The 26,388-nt window shown below is 48.0% G+C and overlaps 1 protein-coding gene across 3 annotated transcripts in view; it reads left to right on the forward strand.

The window, feature by feature from the left end:
- The window catches only part of LOC117186785 (BTB/POZ domain-containing protein 7-like), a 47,492-nt gene extending 30,558 nt beyond the window's left edge, over positions 1 to 16,934 (forward strand). For all 3 annotated transcript variants that reach the window (XM_033388043.1, XM_033388045.1, XM_033388044.1), the window contains 3 exons: positions 13,402 to 14,039; positions 14,099 to 16,618; positions 16,675 to 16,934. In XM_033388043.1, the coding sequence (XP_033243934.1) occupies positions 13,662 to 14,039; positions 14,099 to 16,618; positions 16,675 to 16,818 (3,042 nt within the window). In that variant the 5' untranslated portion in view covers positions 13,402 to 13,661 and the 3' untranslated portion in view covers positions 16,819 to 16,934. The remainder of the gene's footprint in view (positions 1 to 13,401; positions 14,040 to 14,098; positions 16,619 to 16,674) is intronic.
- Positions 16,935 to 26,388: the final 9,454 nt, after the last annotated feature.

Raw genomic sequence — 26,388 nt, forward strand, 5'->3', positions numbered from 1 at the left:
TCTCTCAGAAGACATAAGATGGTATTCAGCGAATCATTTGGAGTGGTGCGAAGAGCTCCACTGATGCATAGGGCGGCGGTTTGCTGACCCTTGCCCAATTGGACCGGCCACAACACTGTAACTCCGTAGAGTAGTATTGGTCTAACTATTGCCAGATATATCCATTGGACTATACTATAGAGACTATAGAGTTGCCTTCTTCACTATGTTTTTGACGTTCATGTTCCAATTAAGCTTTTTGTCAATTACCAACTTAAGTAACTGACACTGTTGCCAGTTGGGAGGTTGGGGTGTGGCACCTTGTATTTATTTTTGAAAAGCACGAGTTCCGTTCTCGAGGGATTTACCCCCAGTCCGCGCGATTCTGTACATTCTGACAGTCGCTAGCTTTGCGGTCATTTAGTCGTTGGGTGTTTGGGGGTTATTTCGATGAGATTCACCAAGTGGCTGTCCACCCCTTTGACAGTCAGGGCTTCCTAATGGCCCCGGTAAGACGTTGTTAAAGGCTCCCTGAAAGCATCTGAGGATTCACAGCTGTCCTTAGCTGTTGCCCGACTATTTTCTCAAAAAATTTGAGAAGGAAGGACGATAGACCATCATTTTTTTTGAGGTACCCCATCGACGAGATAGTTTTCGAAAGGATCTTGTGTAGCATTGCGGCATTTGACGTTTCCTCGATTTCAGAGTAAAATGTTGGCCAATTTTGCCTTATTTTTCCCCAGTCTGTTAGTCTTCCCAGTGCTTCTTCTCTTTAGCGCTTTTGGCGCTTTTAAAGAGCGTCCTGCAGCTTTTCGTTGTATATCGATCCCACCAGGGGGATATCTTTTTCCCCCCAGCTTTGTTGAAAGGGCATTCTGCCGTGAAAGCTTTGTTGCATGCTTCCGTGCACTTGTTTACTAGACGGTTTAGGTCGTCCTGTGTTTGAAGCTTTGGTTTGGTGTTTTGTAGGGGAGTATTTTCTCCATGGCTGTTCTGTATTTTTTCCAGCTGGCTATCCTGTGATTAATATTGTCAGTTTTGGGGTCTCGAGAGATGATATCGACTTTTCAAGTCTTGAATATGTCTGACGCTGGGATTTTTTGACAGATGTGAAACCCCGATCCACACTGGCGCCATCTGCCATCCGTCAAAAAGCAGCTGATAAGCTAAAATTAAAAAGTTTTGGTCTAAATTGTGAAATTTTCACAATTTTAAATTAGTAAATTGCCTATATTATTGGCTGTAATAAAACAATCTATATATGTACAATAAACGTTATTCTTTGGACTCCCTTAAAAATTGTAGCACCTCTGTTTGGAAGTTGGTTTTCCAGAAGATTTTCCGGTTTAATCCGCTTTGCGTGGATATTAACGGAATTATTGGTCAAATGTTTATAGCGAGCTTTTCCATCTATGCAGTCAATTTCGACTTGCGTGTTTTGTTTGTTCAAATAAAGACTGTAAAATACTAATCATAAAAAAGAAAGCAAATACACACATACATATGTACATATGTTTAATTATTACCACCAATTTCTGGTCTCTGCTGCCACAGTACTCCCCCTAGAAAAGTTACAAATCTATAGTTTTTGGGAAACTTTGATCGTCAGTAGAGCTTGTCTCGGGATTCGCTTTATATGCTGGCTTAAGTCTGTCGACTGAAATAGCTGTCTCTTTTCCATTAATGCGGATGATGAAGACCCGGTCTGATGACTTGGAAGCAATCGGGTATGGTCCTGTGTACGGTGGCTCCATGGATTTTTTTACAGCATCAGTCCGGACGAAGACATGAGAACAGTTGTGAATATCCTTAAGCAGGAAGAGTTTGTGCTTGATGTGATACGAAGCTGGAGTTGGCTTTACCACCTGCATTCTTCTCCTGAACTGGCTGGCAAGGTCGAGTGGCTCCGACGCCACATCCACTTCGTAAAAGTATTCGTTGGGAATACGTAACGTACACCCATATAGCATCTCTGCTGCTGATGCCTTAATGTCCTCCTTGAAGCACGTGCGGAGGCCCAGCATGACGTTTGGAAGCAGCTTGAGTCTTTCATGGACCTTTGCCAACGCTCCATCATGCCAATTGACTGGGGCTGGTATGGCGTCGTGTGAATGTGCACGCTTCCCAGCATATTCGCCAGAGACTTAGACTGCAGATTCGAATTGAGTTCCTTGATCGGTTGTAATAATCAATGGGCACGCGAAACGCGATATCCAGCGCGACCATATTGCTTCACATATGGTCTCTGCAGTCATATGTTTCAACGGCACAGCCTCCGGCCAGCGGGAAAAGCGGTCAATCATTGTCAGACAATATCTGTATCCGTCAATCAAGGGCATCACAACAATGTCTAGATGTATGTGATCAAACCTTCCATGGGGGACAGTGATCTTTTCCGGAATTAGAGCGTTGTGCTTATGAATTTTGCTTCGTTGGCACGGAAGGAAATTCCTCGACTACTCCAGAACGTTCTTACGCATTGACGGCCAAACGTATTTTCGAGAGATTTGTTTGAGAGTTGACCTGCGACTTGTGTGAGACAGTCTGTGTGCGTTTTGAAAACACATGGAATCGCAAAGATTGAGAAATATATGGTCAAGCCGTTCCCGTTGCCATATCGCAATAGATGATGTCCTCGTCAACTGGAATTGCTTGTAGGTTTAAAGACGTTTCTCCATTTAAAATGTCAGGCAATTCGATATCCGTTGCCTGAGCAGTTTCAATAGCTTCCAGCACTGCTCCAATGGCAGTATAATTTGCGTCACACGTGAGACTTAGTTCTGCATTAAGACTGGGGTGAGCGAAGGTTGTGGCGTTAGCTATACTATTTTTGCACTTTTGAATGCTTTGATCGAGATTGGCGTCCACTGCACTGGCCGTTTGTCGTTTTTCTTCATGTTGCGTGTCGTTGAGTGGCGCCTGTATTTCTGATGCAAAAGGTATGCAGCGGCGGTAATAGTTAACTATACCAAGAAAATTACCTAATTCGCAGATAGTTTGTGGCTGAGTGTACTCAGTAATTGACTTCACTCGATTCTCTGGAGGCTGAATTCCGTTGCCTTTGACTGTGTAACTCAGTAGTGTCACTTAAGGTTGTGCGAAACAGCACTTCTTCTCGTTGATGCAAAGTTTATGCGCTTGTAAGATTTACAACACATTATTCACGTGTTGTGTGTACTCCTCCATTGAGTTGGAGATTATGAGAATGTCATCAATGTAGCAAAACACGTATTCCACCGTTTGCTGCATTTTTAAGTCCAAATGGCATTTTTACAAATTCAATTAGCCCAAACGGTGTGCATACTGCTGACTTTTCGATGTCATCTTCGGCCATCGCTATTTGAAAGTATGGTTGTTCGAGGTCTAGTGTAGTAAAAACGTTTTTGCCATATGAACGGTCAGCAAAATCGTAAATGTGTGGAATCGGGTAACGATCTGGAACGGTTATGTATGTAGTGGCGAACTGAAGGTGAATCTGATGGGTTCGTGTTGTCGAGGTTGAAGTCGGTGTGTCGGTCCTTGCCTTGATGCGCTTTGTCGATATTTGGCGAAGCAAAATCCTGCGAGATTACAGATAGGCTTGTGCACTTGGTAAGACGTTGTGCAAGACCATAGTGCAGGGAAACCTCTCGCTCTGGCGAGAGAGAATGAAATTGTTTTCTTCATAATAATAATACGATCTGGTTCAGATTCTGCAGTCTAGAAGATATAGTAATTCTCTATAGTTCTATGTTTTTGATTTTCTCCTGACTTCAAAAATGTGGATGAAACAATATTCATCCTTTGTGAGGCGGAAGGAGGCTGGGCGAAGTTTTGAAAAACACTTGTAATAGTGATTTGTCATAGCTCTAGCTTTTATAGTCTCTAAGAACTAGGCGCTTAAAGGGACGGACAGACATTGCTCAATCGACTGGGCTATTGATGCTGATCAATAATATATATATACTTTATGGGATTGGAAACGCTTCCTTCTGGGCGTTGCACACGCCCACTCTTCCCACAAATCTAATATACCCCTATACTGATTTTGAGTATCGGGTAAACCAAAGACACCAAGACCGGTTCGACCACAATACAAGGTAGGTGTCCTAAGGAGGGATGAACGCGGTCCTTTTCTTAGCGCTGGTTGGAAGCTACAACTCTGACTCCACATTTACAAACTAAAATTACAATTTAGCGTTTATTGTTCAATACTGTTTGTGTGTTTTTGTTAGAGTTTGTTCACGGCCACGGGAACTTAGATTTAGGTGTTAGGCGCTTCGACGATGAAGGCCGACTGTCTTGAAGAGTACTGAGTCGAAGCTGTGGATTATAAGAAGTAAGAACGTTACCTATGTGTGTGCGCGATAATAGAAAGCTTAAGAGATACGTTCTTGATGTTACTTAAGAGCTATACTCCCCCCCGTTGAAAGACCAGGGTATCCTCAGCTGGAAGGACGCACAGCTTGTTGACAGCTAGAGTGGTTCCAGATGGGGTCTTCAGGATGGCAACTCGTACAGCGCCATCAGCTCCAGCGATGACCTTGATTACCCGCGCTAAGGGCCACATCAACGGCGGCAAGTTTGACCTCGTTGACCTGGATCGAGGATTGTGGTGTGCAACGTGTAGGCACGTTGTCGAAGCAGAGTCAGGTACTCCACACTCCAACGTTTCCAAAAAATCAGCTGGGCACAGGCGACTCGCTGCCAGCGATCGAGTCGATTGAATTTGAGACCCGTAACGTTTGGCTCAGGAAACTCCATCAGCGGACGACCAATTAAAAAATGTCCGGGTATAAGGACGCCAAGATCTTCCGGGTTTTCTGAAATCGAGATAAGGGGATGAGAATTCATTACAACCTGGATTTGGCACACCAATGTCCGCAGCGCACAGAATCCAAAAAGTGACGATCCCAACGTGCGATACAAATTATGTTTGACCGCCTTCACTGCTGCCTTCCACAAACCGCCGAAATGCGGCGAGCGAGGCGGTATGAATCTCAAATCGAAGCCGTTGTTGATGCATTGATTATGAACTTCAGCACGATACTTCTCGCTCATAAATAGCCGCGAAGGTCCTCTAACTCGTTCCTTGCGCCCACAAAATCGGTGGCATTATTAGACCAAATGCATCGTGGAATACCGCGCGTGGCAACGAAGCTTTAGAGGGCGCTCGAGAAAACAGCAGCGGATAGGTCCTTCACCAATTCCAACCAGACGGCCTTTGTTGCAAATGCAAGATTGCTGATGTAAGATTTCATTGGAGTTCGACTGCGGCTATCTGGCTTATAGTAGAAGGGACCGCAGTAGTCAATTCCAGTGACGCTGAATGCAGGCGAATCCTGTACTCGATCCTTCGGCAGGTCAGCCATGATGTGTTCCACAAGACGAGGACTGGACCGGCAGCAGATGATGCATTTTCGCAAGGCGCGAGACACAGTTTTCATGCCACCGATGGGCCAAAACTTTAAGCGAATCGCTCCAAGTAGTGACGGTGGACCAGCATGGATATAATTCCGTTGAAAGTGCGTAATGATGGCGAGCGTTAATAAATAATCCCTGTGCAAAATGATTGGGTGGCGTGAATCGAAGCCGAGAGTTGAGTGCCGCAGGCGGCCACCAACGCGAACTAGACCACCAAAGTCATCTATGAAAGGCGAGAGCAAGATGATTCTGCTGGAAGACTCGACGCAGTTCCCTTTCCGCACAGCAATGTACCGTTGAACGATGCGACATAATAATCCTTTGCGAGGGTACTCAGACGAGAGATCCTACTGATGAATTTCTGAACGCAAGCAAAAATACGCATCATGACTCCAAATGAGTTGTGCTAACGAAAGTGTATGAAAACGGATGAGTGTATGAAATAGCTTGGCTTGAATGGTGGGGAACAGACATAAGCAGATCATTTAACGAAAGACCAGATGTGGTAGCTGCAGAGCCGTCGAATATGACCCTCAGATTTGTTGTGGAGCTGTCCTCTTTGACGACGCAATGATGTAGCAAGAAATATTTGCACTTGTGCCTATCTTCCTGGGGCACCAAAGACATATGATCGAGGGACTCCTTCATAAATGCCGAATATTTGTCATAAAGATCTGGATTACGCACGAACTTGCGCTCCAAGTTTTCAAGGACTCTAAACCTCGCTTCATAGGCAAGCGAACAGAGTATTCCCCTGAGGGTAAGCGAGTGTTGGCGATGGTTGACGAAGTATTCCTCGCAGTGAAGTTCCTCCTTTGTTGCCCTAGCGATTGGCTCAAAGATGTGCTCCACTTCCCAAAATTGACTAACCAAGTCATCGAGCCGAGTGCTGTGATTGGTGTCATCCGAAGATTGGGTTGCGATAAACGGCGAGGAGTTGAGGGCCGAGTGCCCGCCACCAGATAGAATCCATCCGAGATGTGTCTTCTGCAGCAAAGGTAATCCAGACGCCAGCTGAATTTGTCCCACACATAGCAACTCAAAGAAAAGTCCGGATCCGATGAGCAGATCAATCCGCTGCGGCTTATGGAACGAAGGGTCAGCAACCTGGATATTTAAAGGTGTAGGCCAATTAGCAATGCTAATTGAGACGCCATGTTGACTGTCCGTAATCTTCTGGGCAACGACGGCAGTGATGCTAGTGGTGAAATCTGAAATCCGCGATTTCAGAACGAGATCCACCGAGATACCTTCAGTTGAGAAGGTAGCATCTCCTATGCCAGAGACAGCAGTAAGCGATTTAGTTTTACGCAGTTGAAGCTGATTAGCTATACGAGTAGTTACGAAATGCAATTGCGAGCCCGAGTCCAACAATGCGCGACATGGTATGAAAGTTTCAGCGCTGTTTTTGACGAGAACGACGACGGTGGCTAATAGAACAGGCTCAGACGGACGCTGGAATAAATAAGCTTGCGGCGAGGAGGGCGACAATGCAACCATGGCGGTATGATTTGGCTGTGGCTCAATTGAAGAAACAGTATGGAATGTCTCTGTTGGACGAAGAAAATGTGCTTCGATTGGCAAGTACGGCAGGGACCTGATTTACAATCTTTCATGTGATGACCCTTTCGTAGGCAATTGACGCATAACAAGACCCTCTTTGTGTCCTTGGGACGATCATTCGGCGATAGATTTTTGAACCGATGGCAATTGGCGATCATATGGTTCGTGCCTTCACAAAACACAATGGAAACAGGAGCGCATGATGCTACAAACGATTTTCAGGATGCGTACTCGCGGTTTTCCCTAACCCGGTTGCCAACCTGACCATCTTGCCCTTGCATGGAGTGGTGAATGCCTTCAAGGGTACGACATCTTTGCTCCAGAAAGGCAGATAATTTCTCCCAGGATGGAAGATTGTGATTCGACGACTCTGGTTCCTATTTAACTTGAGTCTGCCTGTCCAAATTCTTCCAGAGTGCGTGGACGATGATGCAATCAGCTATTTCCTCCTTAGTTGCCAGCGCTTCCAACGCGCGAAGATGTGAGGTGGCGGCGTCCGTAAACGCCCGCAGCTGAACAACAGATGAGTCCCCACTCGCCAGCCCAAATATTTCTCTAATGTGTGCCTGTAGAATGAGACGTTTATTAGCAAATCGTTTTTTGAGAATACCTAATTGCAATTATTGTAATTAGCCTCGCTCATCTTCAACGAACTAATGGTGTCCAACGCAGCTCCGCTCAAACAAGACCGCAAATGCTATAATTTCTCGATAGAAGTCAGCTCAGCTTTACTATCAATCACAGCTGTGAACATCGAATAGAAGCTTGTCCACTTTGTATAGTCTCCGCTGAACTTGGGCAGCTGCAGCTGTGGCTAGCGCAATCGATTGGCTATGTACATAATGGATTGGGATTCACTTGGGTTCATTTGAAACGTGGAACAATGCGTGGCTTGCGAACTTTGGCCCCAACTCACGTTGAAGAATGGTCCTCAAAGATAAGATGGACGAGTCCAATTTTCCAGGTGTTGTGTGCCACAATAAAATTCATTTAAGCATCGTCAATGATTTCAACAATCCTCGCAGATCATATTCATCCATTTTGCGCAGCTTTTGACGATCCATCTCTGTTCGTCTGGACTCTAGCCTGTCTAAAATGGCTCTAGCCCTTAGCCTCATGAAGGAAATCCGAGATGCAAGGAATTGGGTGCTGGCTGCGTTAGCACTAAACCTTTCACCAGATAGAGCAGATCAACAGCGGACAGAGAAGAAGAGAAACCGAGCGAAGCAGTGAAAAGGAGAGAACAGCAGCATACGGACGCGACTCAAGCAGCAGCAGAAAATCAGCAGAAATAAGCCGTAACATTAAGAACTTTTGTAAGCACACATACCAGGCCACCGCGATAATAATACGAATAAACAATACTCTAAATAATATCTTACATTTAGGGGCTTAACCAGTCGCCTGTGTAAAGTGGAAAAAATCAAAAATTCGGTTCAAAAAAACTGCGCATTAATGAATAAATAAATAAAAAAAATTAGACTCTCAGAAGCCGCAAGGAGAGGAAGCGAGACAGCGAGTGGGTGAAAAGAAGAACCGAGAAAAGAGGGTTGTTTCAAGCCGGCTGCCCACAAGAGTATTGCGCAGTAGAATTATAATGGAAAATACAAGTGGACCACCAGCCGGGAATATGCAGCAAAACGAAGGCCCAAGTGGATCAGAAGCAAACAGGATCAATCGCCAGCAAAACGCGAACGAGGAAGCGATGAGGTCAACAGCTCCAACAGCTGGTTCAACTGCTCTCGATGAAAATAAATGGTGATGAAATAGACAAGAAAAATGATGCAAAGCTGGTAGTAGAAAATATTGCCAAAATTATTTCAGAATTCAACGGAGAAAATATGTAGGTAAAGCAGTGGTATATTAACTTCGAGCTTAACGGACTTAATGACAAACAAAAATACGTCCAAGCCCGAGCAAAAATGACAGGTACAGCCGCTCTTTTTCTCGAGTCCACAGCAGTGTATGAGTACGGCCAATTGCGTCACCACCTTTTACACGAGTTCGAGTGTGAGCGCTTATGCAGTGCGCAAGTTCACAATCAATTGTCTCTGCGAGTAAAGACTGCCGGCGAAAGTTTTCACGAATATATACTGCAGATGAAACGCATTGCTGCACGTGGGACAACAGACACGGAGTCGGTGATTCGATACATTGTCGACGGACTGAATTTAAAAACGGATTATAAGTACACCTTGTATGGATGCTGCTCATACAAGCAGCTGCGAGAGAAGTACGAAATCTACGAAAGAACGCTCGCGGTTGATGGGGGTTTTGCCCCGAAACAAAAAGACTCACAGCCGTTCGGAAAGAAGTCCAATTTCACAAAATATGAAAGGAAGCAACACTGCTACAATTGTGGATCCCAGGAGCATCTACGCAAGGATTGCCGAGCTGCATTAAAGTGTTTCCGCTGCAATCAGACTGGACACATGTCTAAGGATTGCCCGAGTGCTGCTGCCGTAAACGTTGCATACGAGGAAAAACGCCTGAAGTCTCTACAAATTAACGACGTGCAAGTCAAGGGGCTCATAGACACCGATGCAGATGTTTCCCTATTAAAGATGTCAGTGTTCAGGAAAATGAGTGGTGTCCATCTGCAAGCCAGTTCGTCAACTTTGAGGGGACTCGGAAACAACATCACACGCTCCGCTGGGCAGTTTACGGCAGAAGTGGAGATCGACGGAATGCGACTGGCACACAAATTCCTTGTGGTGGCCGATCATGCCGTCGGATGCGAATTGTTGCTTGGACACGACTTTATATCCAAGTTCACAATGACATCAACGCCAGGAGGATATAAGTTTTCTCCCCTGCCGGGGGAGGAAACTGAGGACACCAAACAGATAAGTATTTACAACGTGGTCGAAGAAAATACTGACATAAACATTCCATCGCAGCTCAGAGATGCCGTCAATGATTCAGAAGCAGACTGCAGTGTGCCCGATCATGCTGAAGATCGTACCGGACGAGAAAATAGCGTCGTTTCGACATTCGCCAAGTCGAGTGGCTATCAGCGAAGCCGACGTTGTCAAGCAGCAGATCGATGAATGGGCCAACGCTGGGATAATACGACGCTCATCATCAAATTTCGCCAGTCGGACTGTAATTGTCAAAAAAAAGGATGGGAGCAGCCGGGTCTGCGTGGACTATCGTCAGTTGAACAAGATGGTCTTGAAAGATTGCTTTCCCGTTCCAATCGTTGAAGAGGTGCTGGAAAAACTGGAAAATGCTAAGGTGTTCACCATCATGGACGATATCGTTATACACGCTGACACCGCCTACGAATGCCTGGGAAAGCTGAAGAAGGTTTTTGATGCAGCAGCTGAATACGGGCTGAAGATGAAATGGAAGAAGTGTCAATTTCTGCAGTCGACCATTACATTTTTGGGTCATCAAGTTGGAGGAGGTGAAATCAAGCCTGGATTGGAGAAAACCAAAGCCGTCAGCAAGTTCCCGATGCCGAAAAACATAAAGGCTGTGCAGTCGTTTTAGGATTAAATGGGTTTTTTTCCGTAAATTCATAAGAAACTATTCGCTAATCGCCAAACCACGGACCAATCTGCTGCGAAAAGATGTCCCATTAAAAATGAGTCTGGAGGAGCAGCAGTCGCTTGCTACATTAAAGGAAGCATTGGTGAAAGAGCCGGTCTTGAAACTTTATCGCAGGAATGCAAAAACCGAGATACACACTGATGCGTCAAAGGCGTTGCAGCGGCGTTGTTACAATGGCACGAAGGACAATTGCATCCGATCTTATTCTGGAGTAAGAAAACCTCGGAGTCTGAAGCACGACAGCATAGCTATATACAGGGAGCCAAAGCATTTTCCTAGCGTGCAAAAAATTTCGTCAGTACATACTTGGAACCAACTTTAGGTAGCCCAATAGATCCTGTACCTGCAGGACTACGACTTTGAAGTGGAACACAGACCAGGAGAACAGATGAAACATGTGGATTGCCTGAGTAGGTACCCAATTGATGTTATGATGGTATCTTCGGAAGTCACAGCAAGAATTAAGAAAGCCCAGCAGGAGGATACGATGATCAAAACTGTTTCCGAAATTTGAAAAGTAAAACAACTTTAAGTTGAAAGCTGGTCTCGTATACAAAGTGGTGCAAGGCACGGACTTGCTGGCAATACCGACGCTCACAACGCAGGACACTTTGCCGCTCAAAAAACAATGCATACCGTACAGCAGAGCTATTGGATTCCACATCTGGAAAGAAAAGTAATGCAGATCATAGGAAACTGTATGAAATGTATAATCTACAACAAAAAGCTTGGCAAAAAAGAAAGATTTCTGCATCAAATCGACAAAGGATCACAGCCGCTGTATACTATACATGTGGATCACCTTGGGCCTATGGATGCTACTTCAAAGCAGTAAAAGTACATCTTCGCAATGGTTGATAGCTTCAGTAAGTTCGTATGGATGTATCCCATAAAAACAACAGGAGCAGACGAAGTTCTCAAGAAGTTAAGGGAGTGGTCTGATGTATTTGGTAATCCGGCACGCATAGTAAGCGATCGTGGAGCAGCATTTACATCTTCAAGCTTTGAGGAGTTTGTCAAGGAAAAGAACATCGAACACATATGGAGCACCACAGGGGTACCAAGATAAAACGGACAAATTGAACGCGTAAACCGATCTATTCTGAGCATCATTTCCAAATTGTCGTCGGAGGAACCTGGAAGGTGGTATAAGTTCGTACCGCGAGTTCAGAGGGCTATTAACAGCACTGTTCATGTGTCTACAAAGCGTTGTCCATTTGAGCTGATGATCGGGGTAAAAATGCGTTGTGGACCGGATAACGACATACTTCAGCTGATAGAAAAAGAGATGGTTGATAATTTTGAAGACGAGAGACAAAAGCTGCGACAAGAGGCAAAAGAAAATATTCAGCAGGCCCAGGACAGATACAAGGAACAATTCGATAAAAAGCGGAAATGCGAATACGGATACAAGGTCGGAGATCTCGTAGCCATACGTAGAACACAATTTGTAACCGGAAGAAAGATGGCCAGCGAATTCTTAGGACCATACGAAATAACCAACGTGAAACGAGCGGACGCTATAATGTTCGGAAGGCAGCAGACGTCGAAGGACCAAGCAATACGACCACAAGCAATGATAACATGAAACTATGGAGCTTTTCTGTAGAAAACGAGGACGCATGGTCATCAGGGACTGATGACTAATAAGGATGACCGAGTGTATGAAGGAGTGGGCCGCTGGCCTATTGAGGGGGCAGCGGGGATAAGCAACAGCAGCAGAGGAACAGCAACAGCAGTAGTAACAGCAGCACAGCAACAGCGGACAGAGAAGAAGAGAAACCGAGCGAAGCAGTGAAAAGGAGAGAACAGCAGCATACGGACGCGACTCAAGCAGCAGCAGAAAATCAGCAGAAATAAGCCGTAACATTAAGAACTTTTGTAAGCACACATACTAGGCCACTGCGATAATAATACGAATAAACAATACTCTAAATAATATCTTACATTTATGTCCATAATGTATGCTCCGCCAAAGCAACGAAGCGACGACCGAAAAGAACCAACAGTTATGCACAAGCGAACGAGTTCAAATTCGAGAGAGAGATATGTGCAGACGGTCAAGAGAGCTGACTGAAGCAAACGACGAAAGAGGAAGCGAAGAAAACTATCGGACCACGCTTAGATCTCTATGCGACGAAAGAGAAGCGAAAACGAAAGCGGGTCGCTAAAACTGCCACGGTCGGTCACAACCTTTCGACAAATGTTACGTTCACAATGTTCGAATTTGATTTAACGAACTGTATAAAACACCATTAACACACAAGTCCATGGCTATCGTCGGGGTCACCAAAATGTTGTTAGCTGCCGAGCTTTTTTGGCAACTCTGACTCCACATTTTTAACTTAAAAATTACTCCGTTGTTAAGGTTACAATTTGGCGTTTATTGTTCGATATTGTTTGTGTGTTTTTGTTAGAGGCCGTGGCCGTGAACTTAGATTTAGGTGTTAGGCGCTTCGACGATGAAGACCGACTGTCTTGAAGAGTACTGACCTATTACCTTAAATAGTACTGACCGACTGTCTGACCGAAGCGTCGAAGCAGTGGATTATAAGAAGTAAGAACGTTACATATGTGTGTGCGTGTATGTACTGAGAGCGTACATGGGATGAACGCGATAATAGATATTAAGAGATATGTTCTTGACGTTACTTAAGGGCTATTCACGGCTGCTGCTCCGAACACTGGTCATTACGTTTTTGTAATTTTTATATTTTTAACTTTTAATCACGTTATAGTTTTCTACATGTAGTGTATAAGTTTTGAAAATAAAACAGATCGAATCTAAAACTCATCTGCCTAAGCCTTTACGACCGCTATGGGCTCCGTTTTCCGATCGCTCAAACTGAATTAAGAAAATATTTTGATGTCTTGTGATATTTAAAAATTTGTTTATTCCAGAATCAATGAATGCCAAAATGAACAAAAACACGTCGACTCTGGAGGACTTTTAAACCGCATAAGCACTATCTCGAAGGTTCCATATACCCATTCGGATAACGTAGTGCCATATTGGCCTAAGAGTAGCCCCAAGAGGGGCGTCCGGCCTAAATATTGAGCATGAAAAAAATTGAATCTCTATGAATGCCCTAAAATGTATCAGGGCGTATTGATAGCGCCTCATATTTGGAATAGGAAAATTTACTTACCTTAGCTGGAAAATGGGAGCCAGTACTTCCAGTATTAACTATCCTAACGTCGCATCATCAGGAGCTGCACTTAATAGTACCGGAAACTCTAATGGAAACATATCGGTGCTGCTGCCCATGAGCATGGCAGGTATGGTCACAGCAGGAGCGGTTGGTATGACGACTGGCAGTGGTACTGGTATCAGTGGCGCACAGTACCATCGAGATCAAAGACGAAAGCGTGTAACTGGATTTGCGACGCTTAAGAGAAAGTTTATACGTAGACGACGTTCGTCAAAAGCATATGATCACGCTCGCGTTCTACGAGATTTTGTGTCAGACTGGGCACCTATGGAGCTGGCAGCTCTTTGCGAGGAGTTCGAAGCTTTGTCGGCTTTAAGGGACTTATCGGTTAGAATGAAAACATTTATTGTTTGTCTATTAGTTTTTTAAACATCATATATTTATAGGTGCAAGCTGAATTGGCGCGACCTCCGGCAGCAACATACAAACAAGACCTTGCTGCTCTTTACGATCTAAATTTTTGCACTGATTGTGATCTGGTTTTTCGCGGGACTATTTTCCCGGTGCACCGATCAATATTATCAGCTCGTTGCGCCTATTTCCGCGACTTACTCGCAGGTTGTCCTGGTTTCGGAGCTCGTATATGTCTTGAACTGCCCACTTCGCCTATTGACGTGCCGCTTTTCTCTTCCCTATTGCGTTATTTATATACTGGCGATATGTGTCCGCATGATCCGAACATCGAAATCACAGTGTTGCGTCAGCTGGGAGACGACTTTGGCTCACCAAATCCTCTAGATCATGATCTTCGCTATTTGTTGGAGACTGGCGACTACGCAGATGCGGCACTTGTTTTCACAGCAGATGGTAACAACGACAATCTGCGACAAGACTCGGGTACCTCGGAGTACGGGTTTCGACCAAAGATCGAACTTCCATGCCATAAAGCTATTTTGAGTGCGCGCTCACCCTTTTTTCGTAACTTAATTGCGCGTCGAACGCGCAACATTGATGAGTACGTTGAACGTTCCTTACACGTTCCCACGCGAATTGTATTAGACGAAAGCGTTATACCGAAGAGATATGCGCGTGTACTGTTGCAAGCGATTTACCTGGACGTTGTTGATTTGACACTGATTTTACGCGGTGTTGGATCGGGTACGTCGGCCGGATCACTAGGGGAAGTGCATGCCTTAACCAACACAGGAAGAGTTCGTCCAACGACACTAGAGGAAGCTATGGAGCTTTACCAGATTGGTCGGTTTTTAGAGCTTGATATTTTGGCGCAGGGCTGTGAGGATTTAATACTCGAGTGGCTGTCCCTTGATACTTTACCAACAGTTTTAAAGTGGGGTTGCCAACCCCATGGCTCCGCGTGGGTGTTTAGACAAGCATGTCAGTACCTACGAGAAGAATTTACCGTTATAAGCACCTCACCTGTCCTGCACCAACTAGATAAAAAGCAACTGTTACATGTTCTGCAGAGTAATTTTTTACAAGCTTCTGAGCTTGAGATTCTGCAGGCTGTTCTTAAATGGGGAGAACAGGAGCTCATTCGCCGTATGGAAGATCGTGAACCAAACTTGTTGTCACACACAGCCCACTCAGTTGCACGCAAGGGCGTAAAAAAACGTGATTTGAGTGATGTAGAGCTGCGAGGCATCATCGCAGAATTATTGCCTTTAGTGCGCATAGACCATGTTTTACCACCACATAGTGAGATACTCTGCCAAGCAATTCGTCGAGGTCTTGTCAGCACGCCACCTTCACATATGATTGGAGATGAACGAGAAAATTTACGTATCAATGCCTGGATACGTAGTGGTAGTAATCAGGGACTCTTTGTAAGACCACGTCTCTTTATGCCGTATTTTGAGGAAGTAAAGGCTTTGTTGAAGGATCGATTATCTTCATCTCACCACCAGGTGGAACTAATGCGTATGCGTAGGTCACGACACCCGCCAGATATTCCTGATACCTTGTATATGGTGTCCCACATGAATGCAGCGGCTAATAATGGACTTTGTAGTGTTGTTAATCGTGGTGCTATTCATGAAAATATTGACATGATGGTAGGGTCGGCTGTTATACCAGCACCAGATAACCAAACTTTATTGGCAATGCGTAAACGCGAAAATAAGCTTCGCCAGTCACCTATGTGCCAGCGAGCATTGCTACTGCCACTTTCATCAAAACATGAAATTGAACGACAAATTCGGCTTCGGGTCGTGAGAGAGTTTAACCTCCCTGATGAAGTATCTGATATTCTGGAAAGCTCACACCAATCCAGCCAGAAAAGTGATGATGTTCACAAAGAAAATCAGTGTGGAGTTGCGTCCACTACTCAAAGCGAAGACAATTTGCTTGAAGATGAAGATCAAAGCCCACCGCCATCACCAGCGGCTACTGGCTCAGTTCCGCGAAACACAACCGTTGGATCTTCTTTTTTATCGTCCTCGTCAATGGGATCGTCAGCATCATCAATCTGTGGCACCGATGGAGTACACCCCTATTATAGCCGAAATCTCACTTTTCCGCGTCACCAATCAAATGGTCTTTTTGGTGTAGCCAGTATTTTAGCACCCAACTCTGGTCCTGCGCTTCAGTGTAGCTATGCACGTATTTCAGCGTCAGCGCGTCCACGAAATGAGCTGCCGTCATTAATAACTGAAGGGGACTTTCGATTTCCGCATGGAAATAGCTTAGGCTTGGATATGAGTGTTGAGAACGGCGCATGTGCTTTGGACTCTGGAAATAGTCATCTTTCAGATATGATGCCGGATGTGGCTATGGCCACCGCATCGTTAGGTCAGCTTCATTTGTCGAATAGTACTGGAAATACTAGCGGCCGTAGCATCGGCAGCAATAACGACATGCCAGAAAGTTTACAATTAGATTTGGGCGATGGTCCAAGCCCTCGCGTAGTTGGAAACGTTCCAAGTGCACTGACCCTGCGAAGTATACACGTTAGTATTTCCTTCTCGGTATTTATCCTAAAATAAAAATTTTCCATTAATTTTAGCACGCTCTGCCACAAAGCAACTATCACCGCTTCGTGCAGCGCTCTAGCTCGCCATTTGATATGATGCGTCATGGACAGTTATCGCCCACATCACACCCTCCAAATCCTGGGTCATTCAACTCTGGACCACCCAGGTTTTTATAGAGGTTGCAAGTGGGCCCCGATCCGGAGCACTTTATTTTGGCATGCCTTTCTGAACAAAAATTAAACTAAAAATGTAATTTAACAATCTAGATAAATAAAATAAACTATTAAATAAAGCTTACGGAATTTTTCTCTTCGGCAAGGGCTTAAAATTAGATAGTATGTATAATGTTAAAAATACTTAAGTATGTATATTATCTCTGGTATTTGCGAAGAAAAAACAAGTTTAAGTAATTTGTTTATTACATCTGCAACCCTTTTGCACCTTTGTTACTTGTTGACCCTAGTAGTTGGAAGATTACAACACACAATAAATTGACCTTCCTTGCCAAATTCAGCCCACCATAAACTTAAGTCGTCGAATGCTTTACCCGCTTAATCTTTCGAAATGTATAAAGTAACTAGACTCAAGATACCTCTTGGTCATATGGTCATATATTTCAGATGTTTTAGATTTTATATAGAAAGATATCTCTCTAGTGAAAGGGAGGTACTGAAGTAGTGTATCTTTCGGCGTCTGGCTCGAATTGGGAGTGTGAGATCGCTCCCCTGCGGTTGGCCGAGGTTTTTTCGTTCTATCAAGTTCCACCAATAAACTGAGCAAGACAAACAAAATAAATGTATGGGACCATATAGTCTGGAAGTGCCAGCTGAAGTTATATACATATGTATATTTATGAATGCCGGTTTCAAGCCAGCCAGATCCAAAGCGGACGGAAGAAGGCGCCGACGCCGTCTCGTAGCGCAGAAGGGGAGCGGCGCCCGATCAGCAAGGCCAAGCCGAGATAGGGGTGGGCAAAGCCAAGAAGCTGCGGATGCAGCACGCCAGTGATTTCTACTTTTTCGCTTACACGTATACCCTTCACCCGATAAGCGCAGAGGAGGACCATTAGAAGCCGTTGCACGGGCAAGGCGAATGGGACATGCCCTGTAATCTGGAAAAAAATCATAGCTAACTATCATACCCTAACAAACCATATACTATATTAAAACTAGTCTTTAGTCTTCAACACATATGTAGCTATACCCCCAAACCATAATGGCCATAATTGGATAGCAAACCGACATTTTACTTACATAAATCAGTCGAAAATTTCATATAGCACATAAACTTTATTATAAAGGTTATTATTATTAGGATTATATTTGGTTTTTTTATACCCGATACTCAAAATGAGTATTGGGGTATATTAGATTTGTGGTGAAAATGGATGTGTGTAACGTCTAGAAGGAATCGTTTCCGACCCCATAAAGTATATATATTCTTGATCACCATCAAAAGCCGAGTCGATTGAGCCATGTCTGTCTGTCCGTCTGTCCGCTCAAAGACTATAAGAGCTAGAGCAACGACATTTTATATCTAGACTTCTGTGATATGTCACTGTTACAAGTGTGATGGACCTATTTCAGGCTGAGGTAAGCTCAGTCACGTCCAGGGGTCAATCCACAAGAAATTTGTATAAATAGATGGAACCTTAAGGGTGGCGTCGGGGGCGGCCTATCGTAGAGAGGTGGATCGGGGCTAGAGTGGGCGTCGCTCGTCGTGTATACGAAACGGCGTGCGTGGACTCGGGGTGGGGTAGTGTCGGTGCCTCGGCTAGTTGGAATGAACTTACGCAATTGGGGTGTTACTCTGATAATTTGACACTTTATTATAAATCTTAGCACTTTAAATTAACTTAGTTTGATTGGTCGCCGGTGTTTCCCGTAGGTTCCTGGTACAACGTCTGTACTCCGAACCAAGTTTCTGCGCAAGTCGTTCCCTGGTTCTCGTCGTCGTCTTTTTATGCGTCCGTATTGCTGAGTCTGCGGGTTCGAAAGTGCGCTTCCGCGACGGGGTGCACTTCGCCGTTTTTGGTGACCGTCGCAGACTTTCGCGGTGTCATCTTTCCGCAGTCGATGAACCCGGAAGACTGCACTTGGCCGATGGCTTGGCCTGGAGTAGGGGATGTCCGCGTGACCTGATGTCTTTGGTCAGCGTTATGGAGTCGGCGCGTGTTGATCGGTGGCTACGTGTGGAGAGGGGGGCGTTGGTTGCGAGGTGTTGTGTGATTCGCTCATTATATGTCGGGGGACGGATTGTATCGAACCCTTTTAGGTTCGTAACACCCTCCCCTTTCTTCCCCGGCGAGAGTTACTAGGACTCGTGGGTCGGGCTCTTGTGGTTTCTTCTGTGGTCTGCGTTGGGGTTTCCGCGTTCTCTTCGCTTCGTCAGCGGATTTGTGGGGCGCGCGGTCGTGAGCGTTACGTTACTTCTCTTGCTGGCGTCAGCGCTGTTCGATTAATTCGTGGTTGCGCGGTTCGCTGCGCTTGTATTCTCGGCGGTATTATGCCTTTATGCCGGGCTTGCTTTTTGCCGATGCTGTCTTTTGGCCGGGTATCCAGGGTTTTGCTGGGGGTTGAGGCGTCGGGTTAATGTCTCGTTGCTTTCCTCGTCGATGTCAGCATTCTCAGGTAGGTCAGTGGATTCTTCGGACTCGTGATCGTGGAACTCTCTCAGGACGTTGACATTTGCAGTCTTCTGTTTCAGGCTTTCGCAACCCGGTAGGGGCCGTTGAACTTCGGGGCTAGCTTTGCCGCAAAGCGCTCGGCGGCGTTTGAGAGGTGGTGTTGGCGTAGTAGTACCAACGACCCGACGGCGGGCGCCATAGTCGCCGGCGGAGGTTGTAATGTCTCCCTTGCTCTTGACTGGCTCTCTGGATGTTGCTCCGGACGATGGCGAATACTTCTTTCAGCCTCGTCGCTTTGCTGGTGGCCGTCTCTGGCGTACTCCCTGTCCCGGGCGTGACTTCGTCGTAGAGGGCGCCGGGGAGTCGGGGCTCTCTTCCTTGCAGGAGGAAGGCGAGGCTGAATCCGGTCGTCTCGGAGACGCTGGAGTTGATCGCCAATGTCATCTCAGGTTGGAGCTCGCCCCATGCATTCTGGTGGTCGTCGACGAACTGGGCGATCATCGTTTTCACAGTCCGATTGTCTCTCTCAGTCGGGTTTTCTTTGGGGCAATACGGGGCTGCGTGTTGCAGCTCCACGCCTGCGGTTCGCAGGAATGTTCTGATCGATCGGCTGGTGAACTGGGTTCCGTTGTCGCAGACGAATAGTTTCGGCACGGCGAAGCTGCTCAGTATTCGTTCTCTGAAGGCTCGTTCGAGGTTTGCTGTTGTCGCTTTCTTGAGGAGTACCAGTTCGACCCACTTGGAGAAAGTGTCGAAGAATACCAGTAAGATGGTGTTCCCGTGCTTGGACCGTGGTAATGGTCCGACGAAGTCGGCACACAGGGTGGCGAAGGGTTCTTCGGCTTTACGTGTGAGCATCCTTCCCACGGCCTTGCGCTGCTTTTGACAGCTTACGCAGCCCTGCACGTACCGTCGCACGTCTCGGTGTAGCCCTGACCAGTAATATCGTTGCGTTGTCCTCAGGATGGTTTTCCGGACGCCGAGGTGTCCTGCTGTTGGTTCGTCATGGCATTCGCGGAGTACTCTCGTCCGGCCGTTTTTGGGCACGCATAGTTTCCACGGTGTGTGGTCGTCGTCGTCGGCTCCGTGTCCTAGATAGCGGTTTAGCTGCCCATTTTCGTGCATGTAGTCTGGGTTCTTCTGGGGTTCGTCTTGGACTTGTTGGATCCTTTGTTTAAGCCAGGTGCATGCTGTGTCGTCTTCCTCCTCGATGCGGGAGAGGGTTTCCAGTGGTTGTCTTGACAGTGCGTCCGCGACTACTTTCTGGTTGCCAGCCCGATAGTGCACGTCGTATTGGTATTGCTGTAGCTCGAGCGCCCATCTTGCTACTCTACCGTAAGGGCTCTCGAGGGTATTCAGCCACTTTAGTGCGAGATGAATGGTTATGACATCGAATCGGTAGCCTTCGAGATAACATCGCAGTTTTCGAATCGCCCAGATGACGGCGAGGCATACCTTGTCGGTGGCCGAGTAGTTTCCTTCTGCCTTGTTGAGGCGTCGACTGACGTATGCGATGACCCGCTCTTTCCCTTCGATCTCTTGGGTGAGGACCGCGCCCACTCCAAGGTTGCTTGCGTCCGTCTGCAGGAAAAACTTGACGTTAAAATCCGGACAGGCGAGTACTGGTGCGGTGGTGAGCAGTGTTTTCAGCTCGTCGAAAGCGTCTTGTTGTTCTTGGCCCCATATCCATGCTTTCCCTTTCTTCAGCAGCAGTGACATTGGTTGGACTACGGTGGCAAAGTTTGGGACAAATCTGCGGTACCACCCGGCCATGCCTACGCATTGTCGTAGCTCCTTCAGGATGGTCGGTGGCCTCAGATTCTTTACGGCTGCGATTTTGTCGGGGTCCGTGTGGATACCTTCTTCGCTGATCATGTGGCCCAGGTATTTTATCCGGCGTTGGAAGAAGGCACACTTGTCCGTGTTGACCCGTAGGTTTGCCTTCCGCAGTCGTGTGAAAACTTCTTTTACGTTGTTCATGTGTTCCGTGAAGCTTTTCCCGACGATGACGATGTCGTCGAGATATGCGAACGCGAACGGTTCCATGTCCGCGCCGATAACGGCGTCGAGGGTCCGTTGAAACGTGGCTCCCGCGGAATGTAAACCGAAAGGCATTACTTTCCATTGGTATAATCCTCGGCCGGTTATCGTGAATGCCGTGGCTTCCCGGCTGTCGCGTGCCATTGGTATCTGCCAATACCCGTTTTTCAGGTCTAGGGTCGTGATGAAGTGGGCATTTCGGAGTCGCTCTAGTATGTAGTTGATCCTGGGTAGCGGGTACGCGTCGGGATAGAACGCTCGTTTAGCTGCCGATAATCTACACACATGCGCCATCTCCCGTCCTTTTTGCGGACCAGGACGATTGGCGCGCTGTGGGGGCTCCGGGATGCTTCGATTAGGTCCTCAGCTATCAGTTGGTTGACCTGTTCATCGATGATCCGCCGCATGGCTGGATTTTTCGGGTAGTACCGTTGTTTTATGGGTCGGTTGTCCCTCATGACGATGGTGTGTTCCGTTAGGCCCGTCGTCCCTCGGAGGCCCGCGAGTGTCGGCAGCTCCTCGTCTAGAAATTTCCGTATTTTCGGCGCGATGTCGGGAGGCCATGGGTCGGAGATTCGTTCCGAATCGTCCTCGGGTGGGTCGTCGATTCCTGGTTCGCCAGTGTGGTCGGGGTTCTCGGGGAGGATTGTTGTGTCGAATGCGCTTGGTGGTTCGACTTCGCGAGTGTATTCGCTTATGCTGGCGACGATGGCGGGTGCCTCGATCATGAGTATGGGGCTCGTGTGTGTCCTGGGGGGTGCTTGCGCGGCGTTGTACTCAGCGTGATGTACGAACGTGCGGGTCTCGATGGCGATCGTAGCGTTTGACCAACGGCTAGTTTGGGCGATGAAGGTCCCCGACATGGCTCCAGGCGTGGTGCTGGGCCGCATGCCGGCGCCGTACGAGGCATTGCCCGGGAGGCGTTCCATGATGTCGGGGACGATCGATAGTGCGTCGGCTCCAGGTGCGTCGGGGTTCCGATGGGTGCCTCGTGTGGCAGTGATCGCCTTTCCCGGTTCCTGCCTGAGCGGACGCGGGAGTAGCGGGTCGGTCGGTGTCGTAGGGGTCGTTTTCGCGTCGAGGGCGGTGTCGACGCGTTCGTGGGCCAGGGTGGCGGTCGGAGGTGGTACCTCGGGCGCCTGGCTGCTGCGTGGCGGCTGTCGTTGCTGGGTCCGGGTTGTCTTCTGGAGGGGCGTCGTGGGTTCTTTTCCCTTCGTTGGTGGAACCGCGTCGGTACCCTCGGGAGACCAGCTCGCTTTCTTCGTGGCTTTGCTTAGTTTTGGGTTTCTCGGCGTGGGCCTGGGGCTAGTGTGCCTCGTCGTGGCCATGGGTTCCTTGTTCCTTGTGCTCTTGTCTCGTGTCGTGGCGGGGAATTCGTTGGCGGCGGAGGTCTCGAGTTCGTGGGTCCGGGGGCGTGTACTTGGCTGGCGGTGATCGTCGGCGTGTTTGGGATGGGGCGTCGGGAGCCTTGGAGATGGAGGCGCGTGGTGCCACATTGTATTGTGGTTTCAATAGCGCGCAGGAAATCCATCCCTATGATGGCTTGCTCTACCATGTTGGGTAGTACCAAGAGTGGCATCTGTACCTCTTGCTCGTCTAGTTTGACGCGCGCTAGCAAGATCTGAGTTATCTCGCGGCCGAGTTTGCGGGCGAGGTCGGCGTTGATGAAGCTTCGGGACGCCCCGGTGTCGACCGTGGCTTCCGTGTGCCGTCCTCCGATGGTCACTCTCGCCATTATCCGGCCGTCATGTACTTGAAGCGGGTTTCTTAGTTGGTTGTCTGAGGAAGCGTCGTGCCCGGCTGTTCCCGTGTCAGCTGGGGACGCGAGTCGTTTCCCGACGGGTCCCGGCGGCAACAGCCCACGGTGCGCGTTCCGCGCCTGCCGCATTCCCAACAAAAGAGGATCGATGGGTTGGTGCAGTCGCGAGAAACATGTCCAGCTTCTCCGCAGCGTCGACAGGCTGCGTGTGGGTTGGCGATGGGGGTGGTGATCATTCGATGTACCGTTTCCTGTGCTGGAGCGCCGGCTTAGTGCGGCTTCCTTGCGGGCTCCGAGGTGTCCCAGTGAGGTTTTCGGAATTGGGCCCGATTCGTCCCGCTTTCGTTTTGCACTTGTTGCGCCGTTGGCCGCGTGTACCTGGGTGGTTGCCGAGGGGGGATGAGGGTCGCCGGTACGTTTCGTTCCTGGATACTCTCGAACTCTGTGGCCAACATTGTTAATTGCGTCAGACTTCTCAGTTCGTGCCTTCGCACGTACAGCTGGTACGCCGGGAGGGTGTTGTCATAGATCCGGCTAAGCTCCTTGGCGTCGTCGTACCCGGCGTGGTGCATGAGTAACCGGAGCCCGATGACGAAATCCTTGAACGGTTCGCCCACCGCTTGTTTGCGGTCCCTGATCTGGCCTTCCAATTGCTCGAAGTACCGGGGACGCAGGAAAAAGGCTAGGAATTCCTGGCGGAAATCGGCCCATGCGGCGCTCTGGAGTCGGCTGGTGCGGAACCAACGCTTGGCTCGGTCAGTTAGGAGCTCTGCATGGCTCGCGGCAGGTAGTTCATGTCTAACCCGTACGAGAGGGCACGCTCTTCCAGTAGTTCGACGAACGACAGTGGGTCGTCCTGCCCGTCGAACAGGATTCCCCACTTTCGAATCCGTTCCGCTATCTGTGCGGCGTGACTGTAGTAATGACCGTCTGTGGGGCCATTTCCTCCTGCTGTCGGCAAGATCCTTCTCATGGGCCAAGGCCTTGGCTCCGGGGAACGGGGGCTTCGGTAGATCTTCGACGGTTATCGATGTCGGTGAGGTGCTGGCTTTGCCCTCCATGACTCCTGGAACTTGTAGGCTGAGTTTGGGGTCCGTCTTCCGCTTCTCTGTTAGTGCTGAGGTGTCGGGCTGGGGCGATCTGGCTCGTCCTGGCGACCTGGCGTACTGCCGCTCGAGCTCTGCCAACCATACCCAGGCATCGCGTTCGAGGGGCCCGGCGACTAGTTCGGCGAAATTTCTCCGCAAATCTTCCACGTTACCCTCGCGGCTGAATCCGAATTCTTCCGCGAAGGACTCCAGCTCCTCTCGGCGGCGTTTGTCTATCCAGCCGATACTCACCTCTGGGTTGACCACAAATTCTCCAGGGTAATACCCACTGGGCTGTTCCTCTGTATGGGATTCCATCGCTCCGACTGTTACTCGAGTTGGCTGTTTCGCTGGGCTTGCGCTTTTCCTTCACTAGGGCACTGTGTCAAGCTTCGCCGGCTGACGCTTCGAATTTCTTATCGGGGGTGACGGCACTGTTCGCGTTTCTCTGTCGCTGTGTCGCGCTTTCGTCTCGTTGCGCAACTCCTGCCGTTGGTATTGTGCGAGGTCGGGGTTTTCTTCGGGTTGTTCTCTTGTGTTCTTTTCTAGCGGCCGTGGGGTTTTATTCCACAAACCCTCGCTGACGTTCCCTTGGGTACCTGCTCGGGCGCCACTTGTGATGGACCTATTTCAGGCTGAGGTAAGCTCAGTCACGTCCAGGGGTCAATCCACAAGAAATTTGTAGAAATAGATGGAAACTTAAGGGCGGCGTCGGGGGCGGCCTATCGTAGAGAGGTGGATCGGGGCTAGAGTGGGCGTCGCTCGTCGTGTTTACGAAACGGCGTGCGTGGACTCGGGGTGGGGTAGTGTCGGTGCCTCGGCTATTTGGAATAAACTTACGCAATTGGGGTGTTACTCTAATAATTTGACACTTTATTATAAATCTTAGCACTTTAAATTAACTTAGTTTGATTGGTCGCCGGTGTTTCCCGTAGGTTCCTGGTACAACGTCTGTACTCCGAACCAAGTTTCTGCGCAAGTCGTTCCCTGGTTCTCGTCGTCGTCTTTTTATGCGTCCGTATTGCTGAGTCTGCGGGTTCGAAAGTGCGCTTCCGCGACGGGGTGCACTTCGCCGTTTTTGGTGACCGTCGCAGACTTTCGCGGTGTCATCTTTCCGCAGTCGATGAACCCGGAAGACTGCACTTGGCCGATGGCTTGGCCTGGAGTAGGGGATGTCCGCGTGACCTGATGTCTTTGGTCAGCGTTATGGAGTCGGCGCGTGTTGATCGGTGGCTACGTGTGGAGAGGGGGGCGTTGGTTGCGGGGTGTTGTGTGATTCGCTCATTATATGTCGGGGGACGGATTGTATCGAACCCTTTTAGGTTCGTTACACAAGTATATTTCAAAACTTTGCGAGATACTCTGCCAAGCAATTCGTTGAGGTATTGTCAGCACGCCACCTTCACATATGATTGGAGATGAACGAGAATATTTACGTATCACTACGAATACGTAGTGGTAGTAATCAGGGACTCTTTGTAAGACCACGTCTCTTTATGCCGTATTTTGAGGAAGTAAAGGCCTTGTTGAAGGATTGATTATCTTCATCTCACCACCAGGTGGAACTAATGCGTATGCGTAGGTCACGACACCCGCCAGATATTCCTGATACCTTGTATATGGTGTCCCACATGAATGCAGCGGCTAATAATGGACTTTGTAGTGTTGTTAATCGTGGTGCTATTCATGAAAATATTGACATGATGGTAGGGTCGTAAACGCGTAAACGCGAAAATAAACTTCGCCAGTCACCTAAGTGCCAGCGAGCACGACAAATTCGGCTTCGGGTCGTGAGAGAGTTTAACCTTCCTGATGAAGTATCTAATATTCTGGAAAGCTCACACCAATCCAGCCAGAAAAGTGATGATGTTCACAAAGAAAATCCATGTGGAGTTGCGTCCACTACTCAAAGCGAAGACAATTTGCTTGAAGATGAAGATCAAAGCCCACCGCCATCACCAGCGGCTACTGGCTCAGTTCCGCGAAACACAACCGTTGGATCTTCTTTTTTATCGTCCTCGTCAATGGGATCGTCAGCATCATCAATCTGTGGCACCGATGGAGTACACCCCTATTATAGCCGAAATCTCACTTTTCCGCGTCACCAATCAAATGGTCTTTTTGGTGTAGCCAGTATTTTAGCACCCAACTCTGGTCCTGCGCTTCAGTGTAGCTATGTACGTATTTCAGCGTCAGCGCGTCGACGAAATGAACTGCCGTCATTAATAACTGA

This window comes from Drosophila miranda, chromosome XR (genome assembly GCF_003369915.1).
Source record: "Drosophila miranda strain MSH22 chromosome XR, D.miranda_PacBio2.1, whole genome shotgun sequence".
In the NCBI taxonomy this organism is placed as follows: Eukaryota; Metazoa; Arthropoda; class Insecta; order Diptera; family Drosophilidae; genus Drosophila; species Drosophila miranda.